The sequence below is a fragment of the Morone saxatilis genome, unplaced genomic scaffold (genome assembly GCF_004916995.1).
Source record: "Morone saxatilis isolate NCDOM2014 unplaced genomic scaffold, NCSU_SB_2.0 Contig12, whole genome shotgun sequence".
NCBI classification, from domain to species: domain Eukaryota; kingdom Metazoa; phylum Chordata; class Actinopteri; family Moronidae; genus Morone; species Morone saxatilis.
In genome coordinates this window covers 16,940,764-16,963,548 of record NW_023339674.1, presented here as the reverse complement: position 1 = coordinate 16,963,548, position 22,785 = coordinate 16,940,764, and the positions used below count along the sequence as shown (strand labels likewise).

Below are 22,785 nucleotides of genomic sequence, written 5' to 3'. Positions count from 1 at the left end.
CATCGATGTGTAAAGGTAACCAGTGAATAGCCAGTTCAATAAATGATAAATAAATAATTAAACAGTGGAGTAAAAAGTTTGCCTTCAGAAAGTGTAGCAGATCATTGAGTGAAGTAGCTCAGACTTACTTAAGTTCAGTCCTTGGGTAAATGTAGCCTACAGGTTGTCCCAAATAAAACGCATTGTGTTGCCTGTGCGCCATTTCAGCAGTTACATGCGGGCAAATCGAAATCTCAGCAAAAAAGTGCTTTTGGAAACATTCATAAAACCCTGACAGACTTTGTAACCCCCCCTCCTGTCCCCTCTCTCCTCAAACCTTGCATGAAACCACACAACGAGCTTCCAAAAACAAAACAAAAAGGAGGCGCGGCCAAAGAGAACAGGAGGAAAAATATGAATTATGACCCGCCCTCCAGACACAGCTCGGGACAGACTGACAGAGGAATCCTGGAGGAGAAAGAAAGGAATAACAGTGAAACCAGGGGGGACAACTGGTGGACACGGACATGCGCTGGAAAAGTGAAGTCAAAGTAGAGTGCTGCATCGTGAGCGAGGACGAGAACGGATCTGTGTTGTCCAACGATGAGGTGAGTCTAACAATTAAAAAGGACGGACGCGTGTTCCTTTACGCAGCGGCTCGGTGCGCAGACCGCGTCGGAGATTAAATATTAGCCGAAATTGCCTCGCCAATTAAATCAAAGTGGGCCCCAGCCTGTCATTAAAGCCCGCCGTCTGCACGCTGACAGCTCAGTATTTTCACAATTTGAAGAAATGTCGAAGAAAATTACCCCTCCCTGAATTCTGCAATTAAAACTCAAGTAGTTAATGAGACCTCTTCACCTTTTGGTTGCCCGGTTAGACGTTTGTGGCGAACTTAGCCCCCCCCTTTCCTGCTCCCTTTTTTTTTTTAATTGCTGTTATTAAAAAAATCAATCCCCCACCCACCCCCACCTTGAGACCTCGCACTGTTTTTTTTTTTTTTGATTGACAGGAGAAATTGGCGTGTTGTGTGGGGTCTCAGCGCGCACGCGTTGCAGCTCGCGGCTTGCTGAATCACAAATGCAGATCTCAAGAACATAATGCACATAGGATAAGTGTGAGCTCAAGTGTTGTCTGTTTTTGTAAGTAATGACTATCCCTTCTCTTTTAAATGTCATTTTGGTAATCGCCGGGCGTTGTCATGGTGAAAAGTGAAAGGCATGATATTTATGGGAAGGAGCAGGGGGGCATTTAAGGCAGCTGCTGCCACAGTCTGACAGAACCACAACAATCTCTTCCCGCCGTAGCTTCTCGTCATGTGTGAGGATTGCAAAGGAGACGAAGAGCTGCTAGGCAAATGCACTGAGGACAGGAGAGACATAATGGTAGGAATGGAGCTAAAACTTTATTTATTCTTTTCTTTATTTGTATTTATAAGTGGGGGTTGAGAGACAGTCACAGGCCGTTGGATAAAGTTTTAAATTTGAAGGTAACAAAAAGGAGGCAGATCTTAAAATCAAACTAAACTTTAAGATCATTTTTGCAACAAGTGAGAACATTCTAACTTTCCAAAGGATATTTTTCTTTTTAAAAATACTTTTCCAGTTAGAAACAATGGCTGCTCGTACATGTTTTAAGACACAAATCTTTTGACAAACTGAGCCGAGCAGGAAAAACTAGAATCTGAACGATTTCTTCTGGTGTTTTATTGTCACGTTGGTGGCAGTAACAGGTGGAGTTCAAACACATTATGTAAGCCACGCTGTACTGTAGCGGTGAAGGTGGATGCGTTCCTGTGCGTAATTTTCTAACCTCAGGTCTGATCCCTTCAGGGCGCGCCGGTGGAAGTTTTGGATGAAGACGCGTCGTCGCTGCAGGCGATGGCATCTGCGCCTCTGTTAGGCAGAGCTGTGTGTGCGAGCTGCAACGAGGAAATTGTGGATAAATATTTATTAAAGGTAAAAAAAAAAAAACACATCAAGTTTTTTTTTCTTTCTTTTTTTGTTGCGAGGTTACATTTTTGGATCATGGGTTCTTTTTTTCGTTGGGATTTGTGCGTTTTTAAGGCCGGCAGTGATGCGTGGTGTAATGCGGGAGGCCTGCAGTGTACCTTCGAACTGATTGACTTTTACTAATTTATCCTGTCTCTGTTTTAGGTCAACGACTTGTGCTGGCATGTGCGCTGTCTCTCCTGCAGCGTGTGCCAGACTTCACTTGGCAGCCACACGAGCTGTTACATCAAAGAAAAAGAAGTTTTCTGTAAACTGGATTATTTTCGGTATGTGCACCGATTTTTATTCGTGCTGGTCAAACGACAATCGAAGCAACGGAAACGAAACAGTTGAAGGAAATTAAACCAAAATCCGCTTAATAATTATAAATGATATTGCAAACTGGGGCATTATTATGACAGTAATAATAATAATAACTGTTGTGGGGGCTTGATATTTTCTTCCCTACTTTGGTTGGAGATTAATTTAATTTAATTTAATTATTTACATTCAGTAAATTTGTTAATAGAGAGGCATCATTAATCAATCCAAACTAAAGCAGTTTAGAAAAAAATGACTAACCGCACTTTAACTATCCATAAAAGATAGATAGATAGATAGATAGATATAGATAGATAGATAGATAGATAGATAGACTTTAATAATAACTATTTAGAATTTAATTCAGGGCCTATCATATCTTTAATTTTCCCAGAGCTGCAGCTGTGTGTCAGAGTTTTCCTGCATGTTAAGCCTAAAAAAAAGTTGGCATCATCCTTTAAAATGCCGATAAGTCCCAACTTCTGCGCGTTGCAGCCTTTAAATGCCCTCAGGCAGCTGTGTGCGAGTGTCTGATCTGCTCACCATGACCTCCGTCCTGCAGAAGGTACGGCACCTGGTGCGCCTGCTGCGGCCGGAACATCCACTCCACAGACTGGGTCCGCCGGGCGAAGGGCAACGTGTACCACTTGGCCTGCTTCGCCTGCTTCTCCTGCAAGAGGCAGCTGTCCACCGGGGAGGAGTTCGCTCTGGTGGAGGAGAAGGTGCTCTGCAGGGTCCACTACGACTGCATGCTGGACAACCTCAAGCGGGCCGTGGAGAAAGGTGAGCCGGCCGGCCCGGGGTCCGCTAAAGGGACCCGGTTCTGACTCCAAGATACCGGGAGCGTTGTTTTTACTGTATAGAGCACTTCACGGAGGCTGGAGGAGTAAATGAAATGACTTCCAAGACATTCCCACAGATTTGTTACATTTTGCCATAAAAGACAACATTTCCCTTTTTCTTAAAAATATCACTTAAAGCTACCAACAGAGGAGCTGTTTGCCCTTTGTTTTGTTTTATTTAAAATATTTAAAATTAAAGTGAACATGTCCCATTTTTTTAATGGCTTAAATAGGTTTATTGCATGCTGCTCCATTTATCTAACAGGTTTTAAATACTGTATTTCAAAGTAATACAGATGTGTCACTGTGTGCTAAATATTTAAAGATGTTTCAATATGAGGATCTGCTGTTGGGTTGCAGGGAACAGTGTTAACATGGAGGGGGCTGTGCCCACTGAACAGGAGATTAACCAGCCAAAACCCTCCAAGAGAGCCCGGACCAGCTTCACTGCCGACCAGCTGCAGGTTAACCTCCATCACCACACATTACAGACAGACTAATAATAGATATTAAGATTCTGCTGGGAAAACACTAAATTCTTTCATTTTTGGCCTAACAAACAGAGCCTAAATACATGGCCTTATCCTAATGTTGTTAGTAATTACAAATTTGTGTAATGAAGATTTAGAATATGTTTTCTTTAATTTGCTCGGACAGAAAAAGGATCCAAACGATGTGACCTACACATTAATACGTAGGTCACATTAGTCTGATTTCAGTGTCTCCAGTGGGAGCTTCAGCCTTGATAAATGAGTTATTGTAGAAAGAAACACAATACAAGGTCAAAATAATAAATAAAATAAGGCGCTGTCGATAGCAAACTAGATAAATGTAGCATATATTATTTTTTATATAATTCTGATATATTTATCACAACTGATGCAGGCAGAATGCCACAAACAAGGATGTCATTTTTAAATGATATTTTTGTGCTATTTTCCCCCCTCTTAATAATAACAATAATAATTCTGTGCATTGTTTAGGATCCTATAATTAAAATCTTTAAAAGCAATAATAGATGGTTGTCCAAAATTACACAAAATGTTTATATTACCTGCCCGAAAGTTATTTTTATAATCACATAATTTATTCTTATTGACAGTATTATTCCAAAAACATGATTTTGTGAACAGCAGTGCTTTTGATACAGATAAACCAAAGGCAACATGCATTTTGTCACACAACAAAACCTGTCTGTTATTTAACTCACTCTCTTTTACCTCTGAACATGCAGGTGATGCAGGCCCAGTTTGCTCAGGACAACAATCCAGATGCTCAAACTCTGCAGAAACTGGCAGAGCAGACGGGCCTCAGTCGGAGAGTCATACAGGTCAGTGAGGGACCGGTGCACGAAGGGAAGATGGATGATAATATATATAATAATATAGTACGATACCTGCATGATACACATCTGTTGCTAACACATGTACCAAGAAAGAAAAACATCAATTCTACCACTAAATAATATGTATTTATGTGTAAAATTTTAAATAAATTGCAGACTAAATGGTAGAAGAAAGACAAAAAACGCTACAAACCTGATTAAAGGATTTTCCATCAGCTTTCTACTTACTATTTATATATATTACTGGTTCCCAATTACTGATGCATTATTAGGCATTTTAATGGTGAAGCAGGCCGAGGTAAAGCTAGTTTTAAATCCTTTATATTCTGCTGCATAGTTACAGCAGTCCATAACAGTGCATTATAATTTATAAGCTAATCATATGTTTTTAATTGTATGTAAAATATGAATTGACAGGATCCAGTAAGTATCCAGTAACTAGCTGACAGGTGCATGTAATGGAGTACAAAATGCAATCAGTGGCAGATCTAGATAAATGTTCATTGGGCGGCAAGAGGGCGACATGGGGACTTTAAGGGTGCCAGAAATATATGCTGATTTTTTTTATATCAATATTTGCTTGAAATAGCCCCCAAATGAAGATATCTGAACTCAAAAACATTACTGTACATTATTGTGGCACATTAGTAAATGTATTGTAGTAAATTATGTGTTCATTTCCATTTTTTAACAGGCAATTTTAAAAACTAATCTAAATTAATGTGTTTAATTTGAGTGCATTTGACACCAAACTGATGTTGGCAAGGCGTTTTTTTTTTTTTTTTTGCCACCGTTTTAGATCTGAGTACAATAACTTCCTAGGAAATGTATAAAGTATACATAACTAACAAATAATAGTTGTGCAAAGTTAACTATTGCTGTGGTTCCACTCACACAGCTTTAAATTGATGTCTGTGACACATCAGATTTGTTACTTTCTACTTGAGCCTAGCTACTGTCTCTGGTAAGGATGTATGCCACACTGAAGTTACCCTGTACAAGCTAACGTAACTCCCTACAGTATTCGTCTTTGTCACGTTCGAATGCAGCCCTACAAAAGGTGTTTGTCCTGTTAACTCAGGTCTGGTTCCAGAACTGCAGAGCACGTCATAAGAAGCATGTGAGCCCCAACCACACCTCCAGCACACCCATGACCTCCCTGCAGCCCAGCCGCCTGTCCCAGCCCACCCCGACCCCTGAGGAGCTGCAGTACACAGCCTACGGAGGCCCGGAGGGATCAATGCTCTCTGCACTACACTCTTTCATAGACAGTGAGCACTGGCCTTTTTATGATCATTTTGGACAATGCACATTAATGAACACTACGTATATGTGCCAGATATAGCCATACAGGCTTATTTTCATCTGCAGTCCCTGGTTCAGTTTGTTTAGGAAGTTTACTGCTTAAAAACTAAAAACTATAATTCAAATTTATGTTTTAACACATTATTGTTATTATTATTATATCTAATTTTTAACTGTACAAACTCTTCTTACATGTCACATGTGAATTATCTGAAAAACGAATTAACATGTGAAATGTGACTGGTTTATTTAAATTAATATTTAAAATAAAATATTATTATTTAAATTTAAATTTAACTTTATCTTCTCAGTAATGTAATGCATGTTTATTTGGTAATGATTTGATGTTATATTTAAGTAACATTTAGTTAGTAACAAGAGTTTCTCTTTGATTAATGGAAATGAAATAGAATTAATAAATAGTCAGACTTGCCCATGAACTTAACTGGAAGGATAATTATTTAAAATGATACAATCTTAATAAGGAAACATTCAAATAATCAGGATTTTTATATTGCGGTGAATAATCTGTAACAATCTTTAACACATTATAAACTAAGACAAAATAAACCTAAATATGATACTAAAACTTTTAAAAATGTCTTAATTAAACAATTATATATAGTTCGTTATATATTTTAATATCATTTATGGAAACTGTAATGACACCATTGCTCTCTGTGTGTCCACAGTACACTCTCCTCAATCTATGTTTCAACCGCTGCTGCCAGCCCACGCCATGACCTCGCTGCCTGTGTCTCACGCCTGAGCTGCTCACACACACACACACACACACACACACAGAGAGAGAGAGCCTCAGATTCCACCAGCGATGGTCCATCATTAGCAGCCACAGTATTCAGATATTCATGGTAAATATCATTTCATTTTAAGTGAACCATAAACCCTTTCCTTTTACAAGTCAATATTCTTTGAAAACACTTAATTCACTGTCGATCATATTATGAATGACTATAATTTACAGTCCTAAATGTACTGTATAATGTGGAAATGGAAAGGTTCAGTGTACCTCATAGGATTGTGACATATGACATAATAGATTTATATTTGTTTGTGTAGTTGGTGACACAGTTTGACCGTGGTACTCTAAGTGGAAGCCACCAGACCCAAAATGTCAACTCATTATGAAGGTGAACTTGAAATTGTTTGTGTTTGAATATTGCAATTTAATTTATTTATTGTATGTGAAGTCTGTTTTGAAAATAAATGTCTACTTTCACAAAACCCCGGGAGATGAATTAATGAAAAGAGATATTTTACACAACTGGTGACATGGTGCAGTGTTAAGACCTCAGTATGCATATTTAGAATTCAGGTAGAAAGTAAGTACATACAGATTTTATTGATAAAAATAGAAGTTACAAAACACATCTATATTTGAATGATAAACACACACAATATGTTCCCTTATAAAACATGCAACTTTTACTGTATAAATAAATACATGACAAGAGGGATTTATATTGTCGGCTTTCTGCACAAATGAGCAACAATAAATAAAACAGTTTGAAGTATCAACAGGTTAGAGCATTTCATCTTCAGCTCAGAGTTTGACTTCTAAGAGTTTGTGGTAAGAAATCTGACGCACAAGTTTTACTTGTGTCTACTTGTTGACTGTGGTTGACCAAAAGAATCTAATTTCCAGACATAGGAGGGAGGGGGAGGCATATAAAAACACAGTTTTTACTTCACTTATCAGATCATAGGTATTCACCCTCTTGGGAATGAAACTAAACCTGAGCTACGTGCACATAAAGACACAAAATACAACTGTGAGAATAGCGGTTATGAAAAACTAATAACGACATGCTACATGTGTAATATGCCACACTGAGCACTACATGCATCATTTGTCTCCTTTCAGATACACAAGCGTCGTTGTTTTGCTTTTATTGAATGCTTACGGTGTGCGTGTCCCGGCGTGTTCAGCTCAAACGGGGCAGAAGGTGTGTAAGTCTGGCAGTGCTGTCACTCTGAGGCACCATGAGGGCAGGTTCTCAGGTTTGACAAACACAGTACAAAGATTCACAAGCATGAGTCACATCTCAGAGATCTAACCGTGAGCATCATTCCAAGTGATGCATGAATACATTTAGGAAAGAGAAGACCTCACCAGACGTTTGAAGACTTTAAAAGAAAAGGACACACACTGTGTTAACTGCCAACAGCTGCGTCACCTTACAAACAACCTGTTGATATCTAAAACTGTGAATAACTCATTCCATTAAATGGACACATCTACACAACTGTTTCAGCAGTAATGTAAGAAATCAGGACCTGATGTCAGTTGCTTTGTCTGAGATGTGCTTAAACTCAAAAAAGCAACCAACATCATCAATCGTTCTCTATAATAAACAATGTTCTATTTGACTAATACCCTAATAATGCAATAATGAAAAAGATTTAACACTGTTTCAACCTTTACTAATAAGATACATGGGTGATCATTTTAAGAGCAGCCATTTACCACATTAAAGACATTGTAATGGTTCTAATTACTGGAATCGGTTTCATTGCATTGCCCTGTGAATCACACATACATGTGCCCATATCAGCAGCAGGTTCAAAAGCTAAGAAACAGCACCTGTGTATAACGGGTAGAGGGGTCTGTGTCACACTGGTTGCTGCAGAGAGTAAACCTTTGACTTTATGTGACGTTCTTCTAAATAACCAAACACAGAGCACTTTGCTTCCTACCCCTAACATTTGGAAAAAGACAAGAACTTCCATCACTGGCTCCTCATTATCCCTTTAAAAAGATCAAAATTAGTAAAGCATCTTCAAATGTAGACTATGTAGCTGCAAGAGGCAATTAGACACTTGAAGTGGCAATACTAACGAAAAGGCACTTAAACAGTAAAGCACTTAAAAAGTAAAGCACTTTGAACTGCGATGTGATTATATCTTGACAGTTAAATATGAAAACAGTGGACAATAAGTGGCAAATATGTTTCTCAATGTGAGACAATTTGAGGTTAAAGACTGTGATAACACAATACACAGATGAGCTAACGTTTCACCATTTCATGGCAAAACGAGTTCAATCAGCAGTGCATTCACACCTCCACAACAGTACAATGAGAAATCTGGTGATGTCTGTCACCACCAAGTGGTGAAAACTAGTAACTACAAGAGATTAAGAGCAAAACAGCTGATGTTTACCACAATCTCAATCAAGAAATACATCACTTGTTCCAGGAGAAACTTAATGTGTAGTATGACTGTGGCTATAAAACATATACAACAAACCATATTTTGGTTATAACTATAAGATAAAAATATATATTTACAAGAACTGTGTGACTAATTTTAGTTTTTTTTTTAACCTGACTTCTGCAGGTAGCAAATAAATACGAACTATCAAGGCCATAAATTATGAGCATGTAGGTGAATCTAATAATTAGAGTTATCTTTTGTCTATTATAGTATACAGTTGCAACTTGTGTACACTTATTATATTTGGCAAAATGCTTATTGCCACACGGGCTTATACCAGGCTTTAGTAAATTATCTTCAGTCTTTCTCCTTCCTCCACCTTTCGTCTTTTTTCTATGCCGTCGTCTTGATGTTCTTCTTGTTGAGGATTCTCCGCAAGGCTTTTGTCATGTAGAAGGGCTGGTTAGGAGAGCCGTCGTTCACCTCCAGATCCCACACTAGGAGGCAGCAGCAGCAGGAATATGTTAAAAGCTGACATTTCTGATCTTGTATTTCTGGTCTCTTTAAAACCAGAGACATGGTACTTTGAAAATGCACTGGACAATACTTAAACCATTTATGTTTATTCAAAAAAATGATTTTCACATTTTCATTGGATTTCATTGATAAAAAAAATTCTTCTATACAAAAAGAACACTGAATAACCTCCATACAGATGTGTGTATTATACTTAGTATTAAAACAGCTCTACATCTGAACCATCCAATAAAAAATTTACCAAAAATGGCTTTGACATCCTTTTATAAACTGTATCGCAAAAAGGTTCCTGGTGTTAGGTCTAAAACCACAGAATAAGAGGAACAATTTTTATTTTTTTCACAACTAGGCACATAAACTAGTGGCTGCATTCAGAAGTTTCCTGAAAACGGTCAGCTTCTGTTCAAATTTTAAACAAAAAACCATAAAATGTCTCTTTAAGTCTTGACCTCCCACAAAGTCTCTGTCTGGTTTACAGTACATCTATGACCATAAAGGAAACTTTTAAATGATTGTGACCTTTTTTTTTTTTTTAAATGATGTAAAAGAGAGAAACCTGTTTCGCTAAGTGCAGAATTACACACCATTTTTTGGATCTGTGTGTTTGTGTTAGTATAAATATGATGGATCAAAGCAACCTATAAAATCAATGGTAAACATCAACAGCCAGCAAAATAATCATGCTAGACAGAAGAAATAAATCACATGGTTCTTTTCCCATATGTGAAAGTGCATACACTTTTACACTAGAAGACCAAAGTGCGACAGGAGGGTGCCCCATAAGTCCATCACTTTTTCACGGTGATGCCTTATGCCATAGTCCATCAGTGGCATCTGTACATGTTTAAGCTCCTCATGTTTTGTTTGGGTAAAAATGCTCTTGTCATATTCATCTCAGCCTGTGTGTCTGTCCTGCGAGTTGACACATACCCTCTCAGTAAGGCAGAGGTCAGCAGAGAATACAGAGAAGAATAAAGAAAAGGAACATAAGCGTGGCAGAAAAAAAGGCAAGTATCTGAGTTGGCTCAAGAGAGGAAGTAAACAGAGGTCTTTTTCTAGTCCCCCCATGCCTTTTCTGTGAGGAACTGAAGTAAAAGCATGTCCTTTCATGTCCAGGCCATCCCTGAACAGGCTGGGATGCATCCAGTTTTGATGTTTAGCCCTACAGTACTCGCTCTCCAACGTCCAGACCCCCCCACACATACAGTAGATATGGAGAAGTGAGTGAGAGAGTCAACAGTTCAGTAAATTGGCCGCACATCGCTCAGGAGGCAGCGCATAATTTGGCACCCTCCTCTCCTTTGCGCAGGATCTTGTGCAAGCCAGGAGACATGTAGTAGGGCCTGGAAGAAGAACCGTCATTCCTCTCCAGGTCTTCACCTGAGACCAGGTCCCAGAACAGGAGAAGGAGGAACAGGAATAGCAGACAGCGCACAGAGTGACAGCCAGAAAGACAAAGGAAAGCAAAGACTTAGTAGAGATATATTTTGAAAAAGGTCATGCAAGAATTAAAGGGAGCTGAATGAGCAGGAAACAGTTTCAGTTTACTGTTTAGAGACAGTTTCAAAGAGGGAAGGAGTTGGATTCAACTGCTGACAGGCTATTTGACATTTCATCTTCAACCTAACCTATTCAGTACCAGTAGTTATATTCTTACACTGTCGTGTAATGAAAGACACGGCATACTTACAAAAGCACAGGAACAATGTGTCCACGCACATCGAATAGACGTTAAAAAAGCCATCTGCAATCATGTAGGATCCAAATATCACCGTCTGAAAGTATCAACAGGTTGCAGTCAGATTGCTATGTTGTCAACATTTACTCACTGCAATCTGTTTTATTATGCATCCAATGATCTGTATTTATAACAAGCACAAAAAAAAATCAAATATAATATGAACCACTGAGTCATAAATTATTCAACAAAACTAATTGGTTTGTGCAAAACTTTAATCTGATTTGAATAACTTGAATCTGGAATAACTGACATGGTGTGAAATGCAGTTTCCACAACTAAGAAAAAGTTGACACCAGGAAGTGTGTGTTCTGTTCTGGAGGCAGGTGAGGTGTTAGACATGGTGTTATGGAGGATGAGGGAATAAATTAGATGCCACTGCTGGGCCTGGCTCATGGTAATGAGCAGAGTCACTGAAAACAGGCTTCACTATAAATCGGTTCTAAATGATTAAATGTCATTAGCAAAATCCTTTGCAAAATGTGACAGATAAAATTAGCTATTTAACACATTTGTGGCACATTCTGTGAGGAAAGTGAAGTGAATTTTCATTTAATATATTTAATGCTCCAGCTGCCTTTTAAATTAAGGTTACTTTAACAAAACATGATTACAGGATTGCTCCTCTAAAAGGTTCTTACTGAGCCAGAGACATAAAACGGAGAAGAAGAAATTCATTGAATGATTTTGCACTGTACCAATAGAAAGGAATTTGAATAAAACAAAGCACCTTGTGTGTAGTTAGAATACAAACATATCTCAACCTCCTCAAGAAACTTCATTCAACTGTTATTGCTGGTACAATTACTCATTAAAAAGCCCACATTTGAATTCCTCACCAGAAGGGGGACCCAGCAGTAATTTAGAGCCGGCACCTCCTCTTGAATGACTGGTATTTTACGTGTGAAGAAGAAAAATGCAAGAACACCTGAAAAAAAAAAGATTACAATAATAATTCAGCAAGATTTAACAACAATAAAATAAAAAGCAGAAGCTATAACAAGAAATGTGGGATACATCACTGAAAGCAAATGGTTTGTGTGATAAACAACAGCACACCACAAATAATTTACAGATTTTTTTAATTTATGGGGATTCACAAAAGCTATAATTGGTTCAAAGGAGAAGAATAAAGGGCTTACGAAAATACAGATTTGTTTTAGTACATTCAGATCAATAGATCCTGTGAAACCTAAGGTCAAATAACACAATATTTTATACAGGGATTCGTGCGAGTAACTCCTACGGTTACTGTGGATTTATGTTTAAATTAAGATCTCACAAATTCAACCGAAGTTACAAAATGTAATGTAAGAAATTTTGTTATTCTCAAAGACCGGCAGACAGCCTGAGCAACAGTAAATTTCAACTTGCAATGAGGCAAACGGAGTGGAAACAGAGCACGTTCGTTGCAAAAATAACTGGGGGTGAGACGATTTATCACCCTCGTAATATTCAGGAGGATATCTCATCCTGTCTCTACTGCAAGTTTTCATCTATGCCACTGTGTGTGTCGCTTTACAGACCTTGGGTGACATGAAACTCACCGACACTTCCTGAAATAAGCAGTTTTCCCAAGAAGAGCAGAAAGTCTGTCACCTTGTCCAGGACAGCCACCCTGCACAGGGAGCAGAGAAAAGCCAGAGTGGAGGAGAAACGGAGAAGGCAATGTCACACACTGAGACACAGACTCAGGAGAGATCTATGATTGCACACACCATTGAATACATAATGGTGAGTAGGCTAATAAGGACAAATGTCCAACTGCTTGAAACAGTCATTTCTTGATTATTTCACTGGCACAGTATGTGTCAGTTATTTCACAAATCTGAACATCTTTTATTTTTATTAAATGGAGAAATGTAACTGTGGTATACTAAGCAGCCCAGAGAGTGTCTAATCTGTACTCTGACCCTTTTTAGATGAGTGGATCTGACACACACCTATAAGGAAGTTCTTACCGAATAACATTCCTCATCAAGAGGAAGAAAGCATCCTTGGAGGAGGTGCAGAAGTTCTTCCCATATATTGCTATCTGTTGGTGGGAAAAAAAGTAGACAGTGCTTGTTAGGGAGTATTTAAGCATGGAGGTGACCTGTAATAGGTTGCCATAAATCAGTCAAAACTGCAGGCAAAGTCTGTGTTTCTTAACTTACCATAATGTATGCATTTCTGTTTATAAACTTGATGAAATGTTCCAGGCACCAGAAGCAGCATTTGAGGCAGCAGAGCAGGAATCGAGCAAATGCCCTTTGAGAACCTGGGAAAACATATTCAATCATCAACATCCCATTTGAAGTAATCCTTAAATTGTGTGACAAAGTGTAGGACAATTGGTGGGTCACAACTCACCTTTCAGTTTGTGATCCAGGTACTCAAGAACAATTCGGAACAACTGCACCACAGCGACGATCAGAGAACCAAAGGCGAGAGAACCTGTGTGGTAACTGTGACACGAGACACCAAATGGAATAACAGACATTTAAACATTTGCGTAGAAATCTTAATAGATTCAATAGATGCTTGTGTTGGGAAATATCTCACTTTGATTCTGTTATTTATGAGACAAGCAGGTCCCAAATTTGACTTTTATTCATACCCGAGTTTTTAGGTGTCAAGTAAATATTTGTACACTGGACAGTTCAGTACAGCTCCCTACCGTATGGCTCGGCTAAAAGATGAGTAGAGCGGGCAGGCAGGGATGTCGTTTGGCTTCTTCAGGGCCCAGTAATAGGACGCGAAGGCTCCAGCCAGCGTGCACTGGCCCAGCGCAATGGTAAAGTTGACCAGCCAGAGGAACACGAACAGGTTAAACAGATGGAGGACTAAGATATAGCGGTGGTAGATGCACTCCCCACCGTAGAAGGCAAACATGCATTTTGATCCGGGGCACACTTTGGTAAAATTGGTCTGACTGAAGGTCTGAAAGAAAGCAACAGATTAGATCTTAATGTGTGGAGTGATGTAACATAATATTTGATTAAATATTTCTGGTACACATAAATTACATTAGTCAGATAAGAGTTCATAGCTGTCAGCCACTAATGTGAACTCTACTAATCTACATTAGAGCATTAGAGATGGATTCTTATGGTTCTCACACAGAACTCACTGCCAGCTACCAGATTTGACTTGTAGCCAATAAGAAGAAGCTATTTGCTTTGATTGATTACAGTTGGGAGTATGTTAAAAACTGACAAAAATATATTTCACAGAACAAGAAGAGGCAAAGAATCTGTAACACTTTCTAAACTAAACAAAACATAACAAAATAAACTCCAGGCAGATACAGTATTTCTCAGCAAATACACTTGATTGTGAGAGATTCACTGAAAAGAGTGGGGGACTAACCTCTGGATAACATGTGTGGTTGGCATACATGCATTTATCGTCAGTAGATGTGACCTTGTAGACTGCATTACCAGATGATGCTAAGAAGCTGAGGACAAAGTAGTTAAGGACAACACAAAGGAAAATGTCTTCCACACAACAATCACTCAGTTTGTTTTAATACATTGATTAAAATGCTATTTACAGAAAGTCATCTCATTCAACCAGACATTACAATACTACTGTAGGTCTGTAGAACACCAGCTTGTTTCCATTGTATATATGACTTTGTGAAAAATGTGGTGTTTACACTTTATCAATGCACCGGCAGCTAGAAGGATACACTGCAGTGACGGCCCAGTATGCGATGCAGATGGCCAGAAGGAAAAAGGTGATGATAGGGTAGAAGAGAGTGGACATGATGTAGCTGATGGCCCTTAAAACAAGAAAAACAAAGCATCTTTTTTTTAACTGTGTGTCATATGTATTAAAAGATTCAAACACACCATTTCATTTTCAAGGAGTCAACAGAGCTTTTATCTATACTTACTTGCTTCCCTCCTTCAGTAAGGCAATAGCAATGCGCAGCCTCATCCTCAGAAATATAAGCAGAATCACAATGATGGCCTCAATCACAGAAAGCGAGATCACTACAAAACAAATGAAATGTTTCAGTTATTAGTCGATGCATATATGTTCCACCATTTCACTTTAGCATTTAAGTTTGAAGTTAAGGTATGGCAGTGGATGACAACATACAGAAGATGAGCCACGTTTGGCTGAGCTCAAGGTAAACGCCGAAGTCTGTGTGGAAACCAATTTCAGAGATGGTGATATTAGCACCTGGCTTCCCGCTCAGAGTACTGTACTCCATGTAGCAGTGCCAGATACCTGAAAGACACAGAGAGACAGAATGAAAGCCAGGAAAGGAAGCAACAAGGTAAGACAAATCTAAATCTGCTACAGTTTGCCATGACAACAGAACTGCTAACAGCAAGGTAAGTGAGGAAGTCAAATCTCCAAGAAGTATACAGTAGCCAGTGGCTATGTGGGTTACTGTCTATAGCACATACTCACCGTAGCCGACCACAGCGATGACACCGAAGATAATGAGCCACAGGAGCACACCAGCAGTGTAGCGCAGCAGCAAGATAAAGATCAGACTGACCACCATGGTTATCAGGAAACCACTGCAACAACACAAACACATACATACTTGTAACAGAGAAAGAAAGAAATTAATTTGAACTTACATGATTTAGTAAAATGTTCTGTGCTCATCAAATGCTATCAGAATTGTCTACGGTTGTAAATTTCTTCAAGCGGGTAAGACGGGAGGAATTGTCTGCATGTAAAAGTTACTGCGTGAAAGTCTTCATCAGTTTCATCATTAATGTCCTGTTGGGTCTGAGGAGAAAATCGAAACAGGAACAGGAAAACCACAGTCATTCTTACATGAGGATCCAGTCCCAGGAATTTGCATAATCCTCAAAGATCTTCATGCCAACTTCTTTGGCATTCAGCAGATTGGCAATACCTCTGTGACGGAGCGAAGAGATGACATGGGAAAGAGTGGGAAAGAAAAGAGGTGACAAAAAAAGGGATTTAATGAGGACACGGATATGGGGCTGTGGCAGGTTTGTGCTTCTAGTAGCTTAATTACTAGGGTTGCTCAAGAACATTTTGACACTTTATCTTTAATGTTTAATTGTCACCGTTAAAGAAAGATGAATGAAGTTTCAAAATGCTTTTGATATTTTCAGCCACAATACCTACTTATCAGGTTAGAAGGGTCTGAAAAAATATAGTAAGTTTTATATCAAAGTGCCACAAAACAGCATTAGTGTTACTTAAACGCTATTGAGCAACAGTTTCTTCAGTATGGCGGCAAATGGTATAGCAGCGTGTTACTGAATGTAATACGGGGGAACACCTAGTGGAATAGCACATATTAATGGATGTGTTAGGTCAAGAACCAATTTATTTCAGTTCACAGTAAAGAAGAGTAACCAATAAAAATGGAATAAATGCTTCAAACACTCAACATAATGGACTCAATACAAGTTGTTTGATTTGTTTTACTTTTGTCACCTGAACTCATCTTGAAAAACGTGTTTAAGCCTCAAAATTACTATCAATCCATCTACAGATCTAAACTCAACCTTACCCTGATACCCTTCCAGACACACTGCTCTATGACTAAGATAAATCTGTAAAGTACAGACACAGGAGGAAAAGAGGACAAGCTAACATTGCTATGGGACAAACAGAACACTGAAAGCAGTTCTGAAAACAACATTATAATGAAGTGCTCTAAGTCAGCTCCCTAAAGGTCACTGAATCCAAAGACAAGAGTTTGGATCATATCCAGCACTGTTGTGCAAGCTTGCATTAATATGCATCTACAGTACTGTATCAAGGTAGCAAACCTAACAACCACCAGGGGGCACTACACCACTCTCTATTTCATTCTACACACACCACACAGCCACTCACATAGTAGTAGATGACTTGTTGTTTTGAGGTTTGAGGTTATGCTGCAAACAGTTGTATTAATATGTCCTAATTCCTGTTGCAGGTGGAGGGACGCAGAAACAGATTCTTCACGATGAAGAGCACGAGTGGGATTGTTAGTCTACACAAGCTATTGACTACAAGTGGAGGCAAAGTTAAAAAGCTGAAATAAATCATTTTTTAAGACCTTTCCACTCCTTGCTGCATGGCGGTTACTTGGCTACAAAGAGAAAAGCATTAAAGCACATTATATTTTTCGGGTTGATCACAGCAAACAATCATGTATGTTTCTAACATCAGCTCACGAGTGTAAATACATGATTTCTCTGCTTATCCAAAGTTTGCTATCTCAGCTCAATAACATGTTGATAGCGTAGTTTTACGAAGCAGCTGTTGTAAGCTTGTAGGTACCCTTGAAGTTCTACTCATGAACTTGTGGGTAAGTTGCATTTCCATGCAATAAACATGCACAATGACTTTGAATGTGGTTGGACACATTCCTGGGCATCAATGACATGCCCACTTGTCCTACCCTGAAATATCTGTCCAGAGCTCTCTGGGTGCAGAGCTGGCAGCCCTATTGACAGTATCAATAGTATTAACAGTTTTAAAACACTTTATTTTACAGGGGGGTTTATTTATGCACATTCTTTTACTACAGCAAGAATGCCAATCAATTTAATGACTTATCTACTTATAACTAACAACAAGTATAAACATTAATGTTGCAGGGAAGCAGATCTTACTTGGCAGCATCTTTGAGGTCGCTGACACTTCTCTGGTTATTGTCACCGTCTTTGAAGATGGTCTGATTGGCTACAGTTAAAATTCCATTTCTTGTAATGAAATCAGGGAAGCACCGCTGAAGGACTGAAACACATTTTTGTCTTTAGTGGCTTGGCAAACAAATAATGAGCTATTGTGGGTTACTGTGTTTACAGTTATTCATATTCACTTACAAGGTCTGCTTGGCACAATCATAGACGGGCAGTCTTCATCTTGTATGACTTCTGCAACTGACTGAAAGGGCAATAAAGGAGATGATGATTTAAATAATTGAAACGAGAGATTTATCACTAACTATTCATTCAACACAGTATTTGTCATAGTTAGAGATTGAGTGGAGGGCCTTTTTACATTTAATAAAACAAACTGTTTCTGTCATGTTGGTTTCTGTATTTAAGTAATACCGTGTGTGACTTGCTGCTGTTTATAATTTGTGTTAGGGAAAACAATTATTTTGATTCAAACGTAACTTTAAGTCAGTTTACTGAATTTGTTGCTTATGAAACTGGAAATTACATTGAAAAAATACCATAAATTCACTATTTATTCTCGTGAACCAAATAACTGTCACCATCACATGTATAACATCAGAATGTTTTACACACATAAAAATAGTTCCAATTTTTGGAATAACGTCAGTCTCATAGACAGATCTGTCAGCACTGTTTAATTTTCACTGATTATAGCATTGGTATAATATCATTATCCCTAAACACCAAGAAGGCAGATATGACAGAGCTGGACTAAATCCTGTCTGATGTAACAGTGTCATACTTGATGATGTGGGAAGGGAAATCAATGATTCAGTTCAAACAGTATGACTGAGCTGTTAAGTGCTCCCACACACCACCTCACTCTCTGGTTCTTACACACCATCATGCCAACGTCACCGTTACTGAACTGCCGCCAGACGACGGAACAGGGCTGTAATGTGCATCAGTGCGCTGCTAGCTCACTTCCGACTGTCTCTCAAAGCACATTCAAATGAGCTCTTTATTAAAGTGACTCATGAAATCTGAGGATGGGTGTTTAAAAGCTCTACAGGGCATGAGTTTTATGAGTTTCTTGTCAAAGATATAGCTGATGAAAAAGTGCTTCTACAACAGAGGAAGAAGGTCTAAACTCTCAGAATTAAGATATGAGGTTCAATAAATATACTTTCATCTAGTATGTAAAAAGACACAAAGGACCTCTACCCAGTGTCTCTCACCTTGCTGCCAATCTCGAAGCCCGGCTTGCAGAATTGCTTGTAATAGTCCCAGTTTTTGGTATTCCACGCATCCAGGAGAGTTGCAAATCTGTCAGGGCACTTGGAGACACAGAGCTGTAGGAGGCAACACGTCCTCTTAATGAGAAAGCCCATCAATCTTGCATAATCAAGCGTGGCGGAAAGGTTGGAGAGGAACATAAAGCAGTGTAAAAATGTGCTGCTAGAAGGGGCATCACTTAGTCTCTTACCTGGGTGGTAGGGCACTGGAGGTTAATTAAAACTGCAGGATTGGCACATTTCAACATGTTGAAGTAGAATAATATGGCTTTGTTTCTGCGGAGACAAACAATGAAGACGACATGAGGTCCAATTAGAAGGACTCAAAAGATTGAGAAATCAGTGCATTGCTGTGCAATGTTTTATCAGCAAGCATTTCAGCACAAACACACTCAGAGCGAGGGAGAGAGTGTACCGTGCCTGCCATAATTAATCACAAACCATCTCCTTCTATTGTGGTCAAAGCCTTTTGTGAGTGTAAAGATAACAATGGGAAGCTGACAGACAAATTGGGGAACATAATTATTGCAGTGTACTACAGTTTAAGAACAGATATGATTCCACTCACGCATTGGGGGTGCTCTGTTGGCCACAGAACTGACCGTGGCTGTTGGTTGGATAGATGACCTTCCTGGGGTCGCCATGGATCCAGGCTGAAAACATAACGCAACATTGTTTGGTTTAAACTGCATGGACTTTAACATGTGTAGCTATACTAGAATAAACCCCTGAAACTACTGAGGTACACAAAGCCACTGGTCAACATTTTCTTTCTCAGACTCTCTGTTGTCCTAAATGACACCTCGGAGAGTTTGTCTAGTTTTTTTTACATAACAGAGAAAATGATCAACTACCTACAACCATTACATTATTATTCCTTTCTAAATCAACAGGATCGTTCAGTTTTATGAGTGCATCAGGCCATGGCCATGTGTGTCTCTCAGTGTTTTACCAACACAAAAAATATGATCAAAACAACAATATAAATTTATTTGGAGGACTGCATGTATGCTTATCAATTAAGAAGTAACACTTCTACACACATAAAAAACAAACAACAAAATCAATCCAGTTTAATTTAGGAGTAGCAGTAACACTGAAATTCAATTTACTAAGCAATTGCTGTGTTTCATTTATTTGCCCAACCTGAACAACACAGTTTTAAGGCCTTTCACCTTGTCAATGAAGGATTGTGCAAAATGTGGAACAGCACAATGAAGGCAGTCTACAAGTCTTTGACACAACAAGGATGATGAAACTAAGAAATGATGCAGAAAGAACACCAAGTTCTTGAGCTGATTGCAGACATGTCAGTCTCTATTTCAACTCACATTCATTGTCATGGCTTCTGCTCTTTATAAATTATTGGGAAACAGTAAGTCCTTCCCATGTCCCATGCCCAGATTGAGACGTGACTCCACTGATAACGAGCTGGCAAAGGGACGACACTTTGGGGACAGCATCGGGACTTCATTTTCCCCTAATGTGTGATGAATACCATACATGTGTGAAAGAGGGGGGAAGGAAATGTGCTGGTGAGGTGCGCTGGATAAAACAGGACGTGCATTCGTATGGGACAGGATTAAACAAAAGTTGTGTGTGTAAAAAGGACTAAAAGCAGGAAGAGAGGAAGGAAGAAAATCTGAAAAGGGAAAACTTGAAGGAAAAGAAGAAAGAAAAAAAGTGTAAAGAGCAAAAGGGGAGCTGATGGGAAGATTCACAAGACTGCATGGCCTCAGTCAGTTGCAGACAAAGTGGAGTCTCTGTCACACTCGAGTGAACTAAATGGCTTCAAGAAAATTTGAATGAAATGAAAGCCACGGGGAATCACCGGTCATCCAGTCAAAAACTCGACAGGGACATCAAAACAGCGTTAATAACACAATCCCCTCAACCAGAGAGAGCCATACAAACTGCATGTTGTGGTAAAACTCCCACTTATTAAAAAGAATAGTCCATTCTCTTGGGGGGCCGGGCTGCATTTCTTAACTCCCCCACACTTTTAACAATCAGACATTTAGTTGATTAACCCACCGTGAAATTATTAATAAGTCAAACAAAGACATAAAATAAAACAACAGATGGTTTTCTCGTTAGGTGTCGGCGTATCCTGCGTAGAGCAGTTTGTGGTGAATTACGATATTGTTAAATTATTGTCACTTTTCAGCTTTCTGCTCATTCCACCAGCTAGAGATTTGTCTTCGTACGACCTGTCAGGACAGGATAAGTGAGCAATTCACACGTCCACACCACGGACCAGACCAGAACATATCACCACTGTTGTGCGTGTGCGGTTGGGCGTCATCATGAAGCTTTGTGTGATGTAATCGTGTGTCGAACTCACCCACGGTACCCAGAGCGATGTAGCCGAGGATGACGATGATGAAGATAATACAGCAAACCACATCAGTACAGCTCCTGGGAAGAAAAAAAATGTGTGAGAACAAATAAGAGATGTGTGACATGAAGCCAGGATCACTGGAGAAAAATAAGGTTATTTCTAAATGGTTGGTTGATGTATGTACTAATGCGACCTGGGGGGAATCTGAAGGACAGAAAATATGCATCGTGTGTTTAACCATTTCATTGTTAGTAATCATGACAGCTGCTGTGTTGAGTGAGTTTGAGCTCTATATCTAGGTGCAGTGCTGGCTACCAGGCATGACAAGGTGTCATCTGTATACTGTGTTTTCAGAGAAACTATAGTAGAGCTCTACTGACTTTCTAATGAGACCCTGAATCCCCCCCTGGAGGTAACTGTCCCACAGGCACAGAGGCAGCTATTTGAAGATTGCCTCTCTCTCCACAGTAGCCTCAGTCTGCTAGTTCAGAGCAGAGTCTCTCTCACTGTCTCACTTGTCTGTCTCTCATAACAAGCTTTCTTTCCAGCTGTCAGTCCAGCCCGTTCACAGCCCTCTTTTAAAACTGTTGAGTACTGAGCCCAGTCTCCACTAAATCCAGGTTAAATCCATTGTGCCAAGTAGTACCATACAAGGGACATACAAAGCCTCCCCCTAACACCATATGCTACACAAATTGACTCGAGACCCTCATTTCGTCCAGCTTTCAATCCGTCTCCTTTTCCATCCAGACGAGCAAGGCCAATGTCAAAAGGAGGCCTGAGCTCAGAGATGTGACAGTGTTTCTTTGAAGAGTGGATTGTCCTTATTTTGTATGCAGCATGGTTACACGGTCCTGTACAGGCACCACATATGCACGCTGCTCTTCAGCCTCCACATACCATTTCATTATGAACTAGCAGACAGCCAAGAGAGAGACAGGAGCATTGATGCACACAGAGGATCAGCTGAGGATCAACACAATAGGTTAAACAGACTAGTGCATTTACATTAAGATACAAACACGACTGTTTTAACTGTACGCTCAGTTATCATAGATTCAGGGTCAGCTGTGTAATTATCCCGGGCTGTTTACAAGTGCAGCTGCAGTTAAGAACAGTTTGTATGGTCCTGTATTAATAACTGCAGTAAACCTTGCAATCTTTGCTAACAGGCTGCTCTGATAGATTGCTTTGCTGAACTTAGCAACATAGAGGATTGGGAATATTTTCTGTCCCAGCAGGACTGCTAATACTCCTTGTTTCTCATCTCAGAATAAGATGAGCCTATTATCGCCACTCCTGAATGTGCTGT

The 22,785-nt window shown here is 39.3% G+C and overlaps 2 protein-coding genes across 4 annotated transcripts in view; one reads left to right on the top strand and one right to left on the bottom strand.

The window, feature by feature from the left end:
* The first annotated feature begins 484 nt into the window (after positions 1-484).
* Positions 485-6,914, top strand: LOC118322163 (LIM/homeobox protein Lhx8). Its single transcript, XM_035653756.1, has 8 exons — positions 485-587; positions 1,812-1,937; positions 2,136-2,257; positions 2,854-3,074; positions 3,494-3,597; positions 4,368-4,463; positions 5,560-5,749; positions 6,476-6,914. Exons 1-8 carry the CDS (start codon positions 507-509, stop codon positions 6,550-6,552), a joined length of 1,017 nt encoding a protein of 338 aa, XP_035509649.1. The 5' UTR covers positions 485-506; the 3' UTR covers positions 6,553-6,914.
* Positions 6,915-9,209: 2,295 nt separating this feature from the next.
* The window catches only part of slc44a5b (solute carrier family 44 member 5b), a 30,076-nt gene continuing 16,500 nt past the window's right edge, over positions 9,210-22,785 (bottom strand). The window contains exons 3-23 of one of the 3 annotated variants that reach the window (XM_035653969.1): positions 21,477-21,550; positions 19,701-19,785; positions 19,324-19,408; positions 19,076-19,189; positions 18,039-18,099; positions 17,826-17,949; positions 17,612-17,656; positions 16,021-16,104; positions 15,643-15,755; positions 15,325-15,456; positions 15,116-15,215; positions 14,909-15,001; positions 14,587-14,674; positions 13,895-14,157; positions 13,588-13,682; positions 13,392-13,495; positions 13,197-13,270; positions 12,783-12,853; positions 12,075-12,163; positions 11,188-11,272; positions 9,210-9,457 (exon numbers count right to left, since the gene is read on the bottom strand). In XM_035653969.1, coding sequence (XP_035509862.1) covers positions 9,354-9,457; positions 11,188-11,272; positions 12,075-12,163; positions 12,783-12,853; positions 13,197-13,270; positions 13,392-13,495; positions 13,588-13,682; positions 13,895-14,157; positions 14,587-14,674; positions 14,909-15,001; positions 15,116-15,215; positions 15,325-15,456; positions 15,643-15,755; positions 16,021-16,104; positions 17,612-17,656; positions 17,826-17,949; positions 18,039-18,099; positions 19,076-19,189; positions 19,324-19,408; positions 19,701-19,785; positions 21,477-21,550 — 2,083 coding nt within the window. In that variant the 3' untranslated portion in view covers positions 9,210-9,353. Of the gene's footprint in view, positions 9,458-9,527; positions 10,878-11,187; positions 11,273-12,074; positions 12,164-12,782; positions 12,854-13,196; positions 13,271-13,391; positions 13,496-13,587; positions 13,683-13,894; positions 14,158-14,586; positions 14,675-14,908; positions 15,002-15,115; positions 15,216-15,324; positions 15,457-15,642; positions 15,756-16,020; positions 16,105-17,611; positions 17,657-17,825; positions 17,950-18,038; positions 18,100-19,075; positions 19,190-19,323; positions 19,409-19,700; positions 19,786-21,476; positions 21,551-22,785 lie in introns of those variants that run through there. The other 2 variants (XM_035653968.1, XM_035653970.1) reach the window with 2 other exon arrangements.

What these genes read in the sequence shown, in the direction of transcription:
- LOC118322163 (XM_035653756.1), top strand. Translation starts at nt 507, where the DNA reads ATGCGCTGGAAAAGTGAAGTCAAAGTAGAGTGCTGCATCGTGAGCGAG. An exon ending in TGTAAACTGGATTATTTTCG is followed by an intron (nt 2,258 to 2,853) that starts GTATGTGCACCG and finishes TCCGTCCTGCAG; the next exon opens with AAGGTACGGCACCTGGTGCG. An exon ending in CAAGCGGGCCGTGGAGAAAG is followed by an intron (nt 3,075 to 3,493) that starts GTGAGCCGGCCG and finishes GTTGGGTTGCAG; the next exon opens with GGAACAGTGTTAACATGGAG.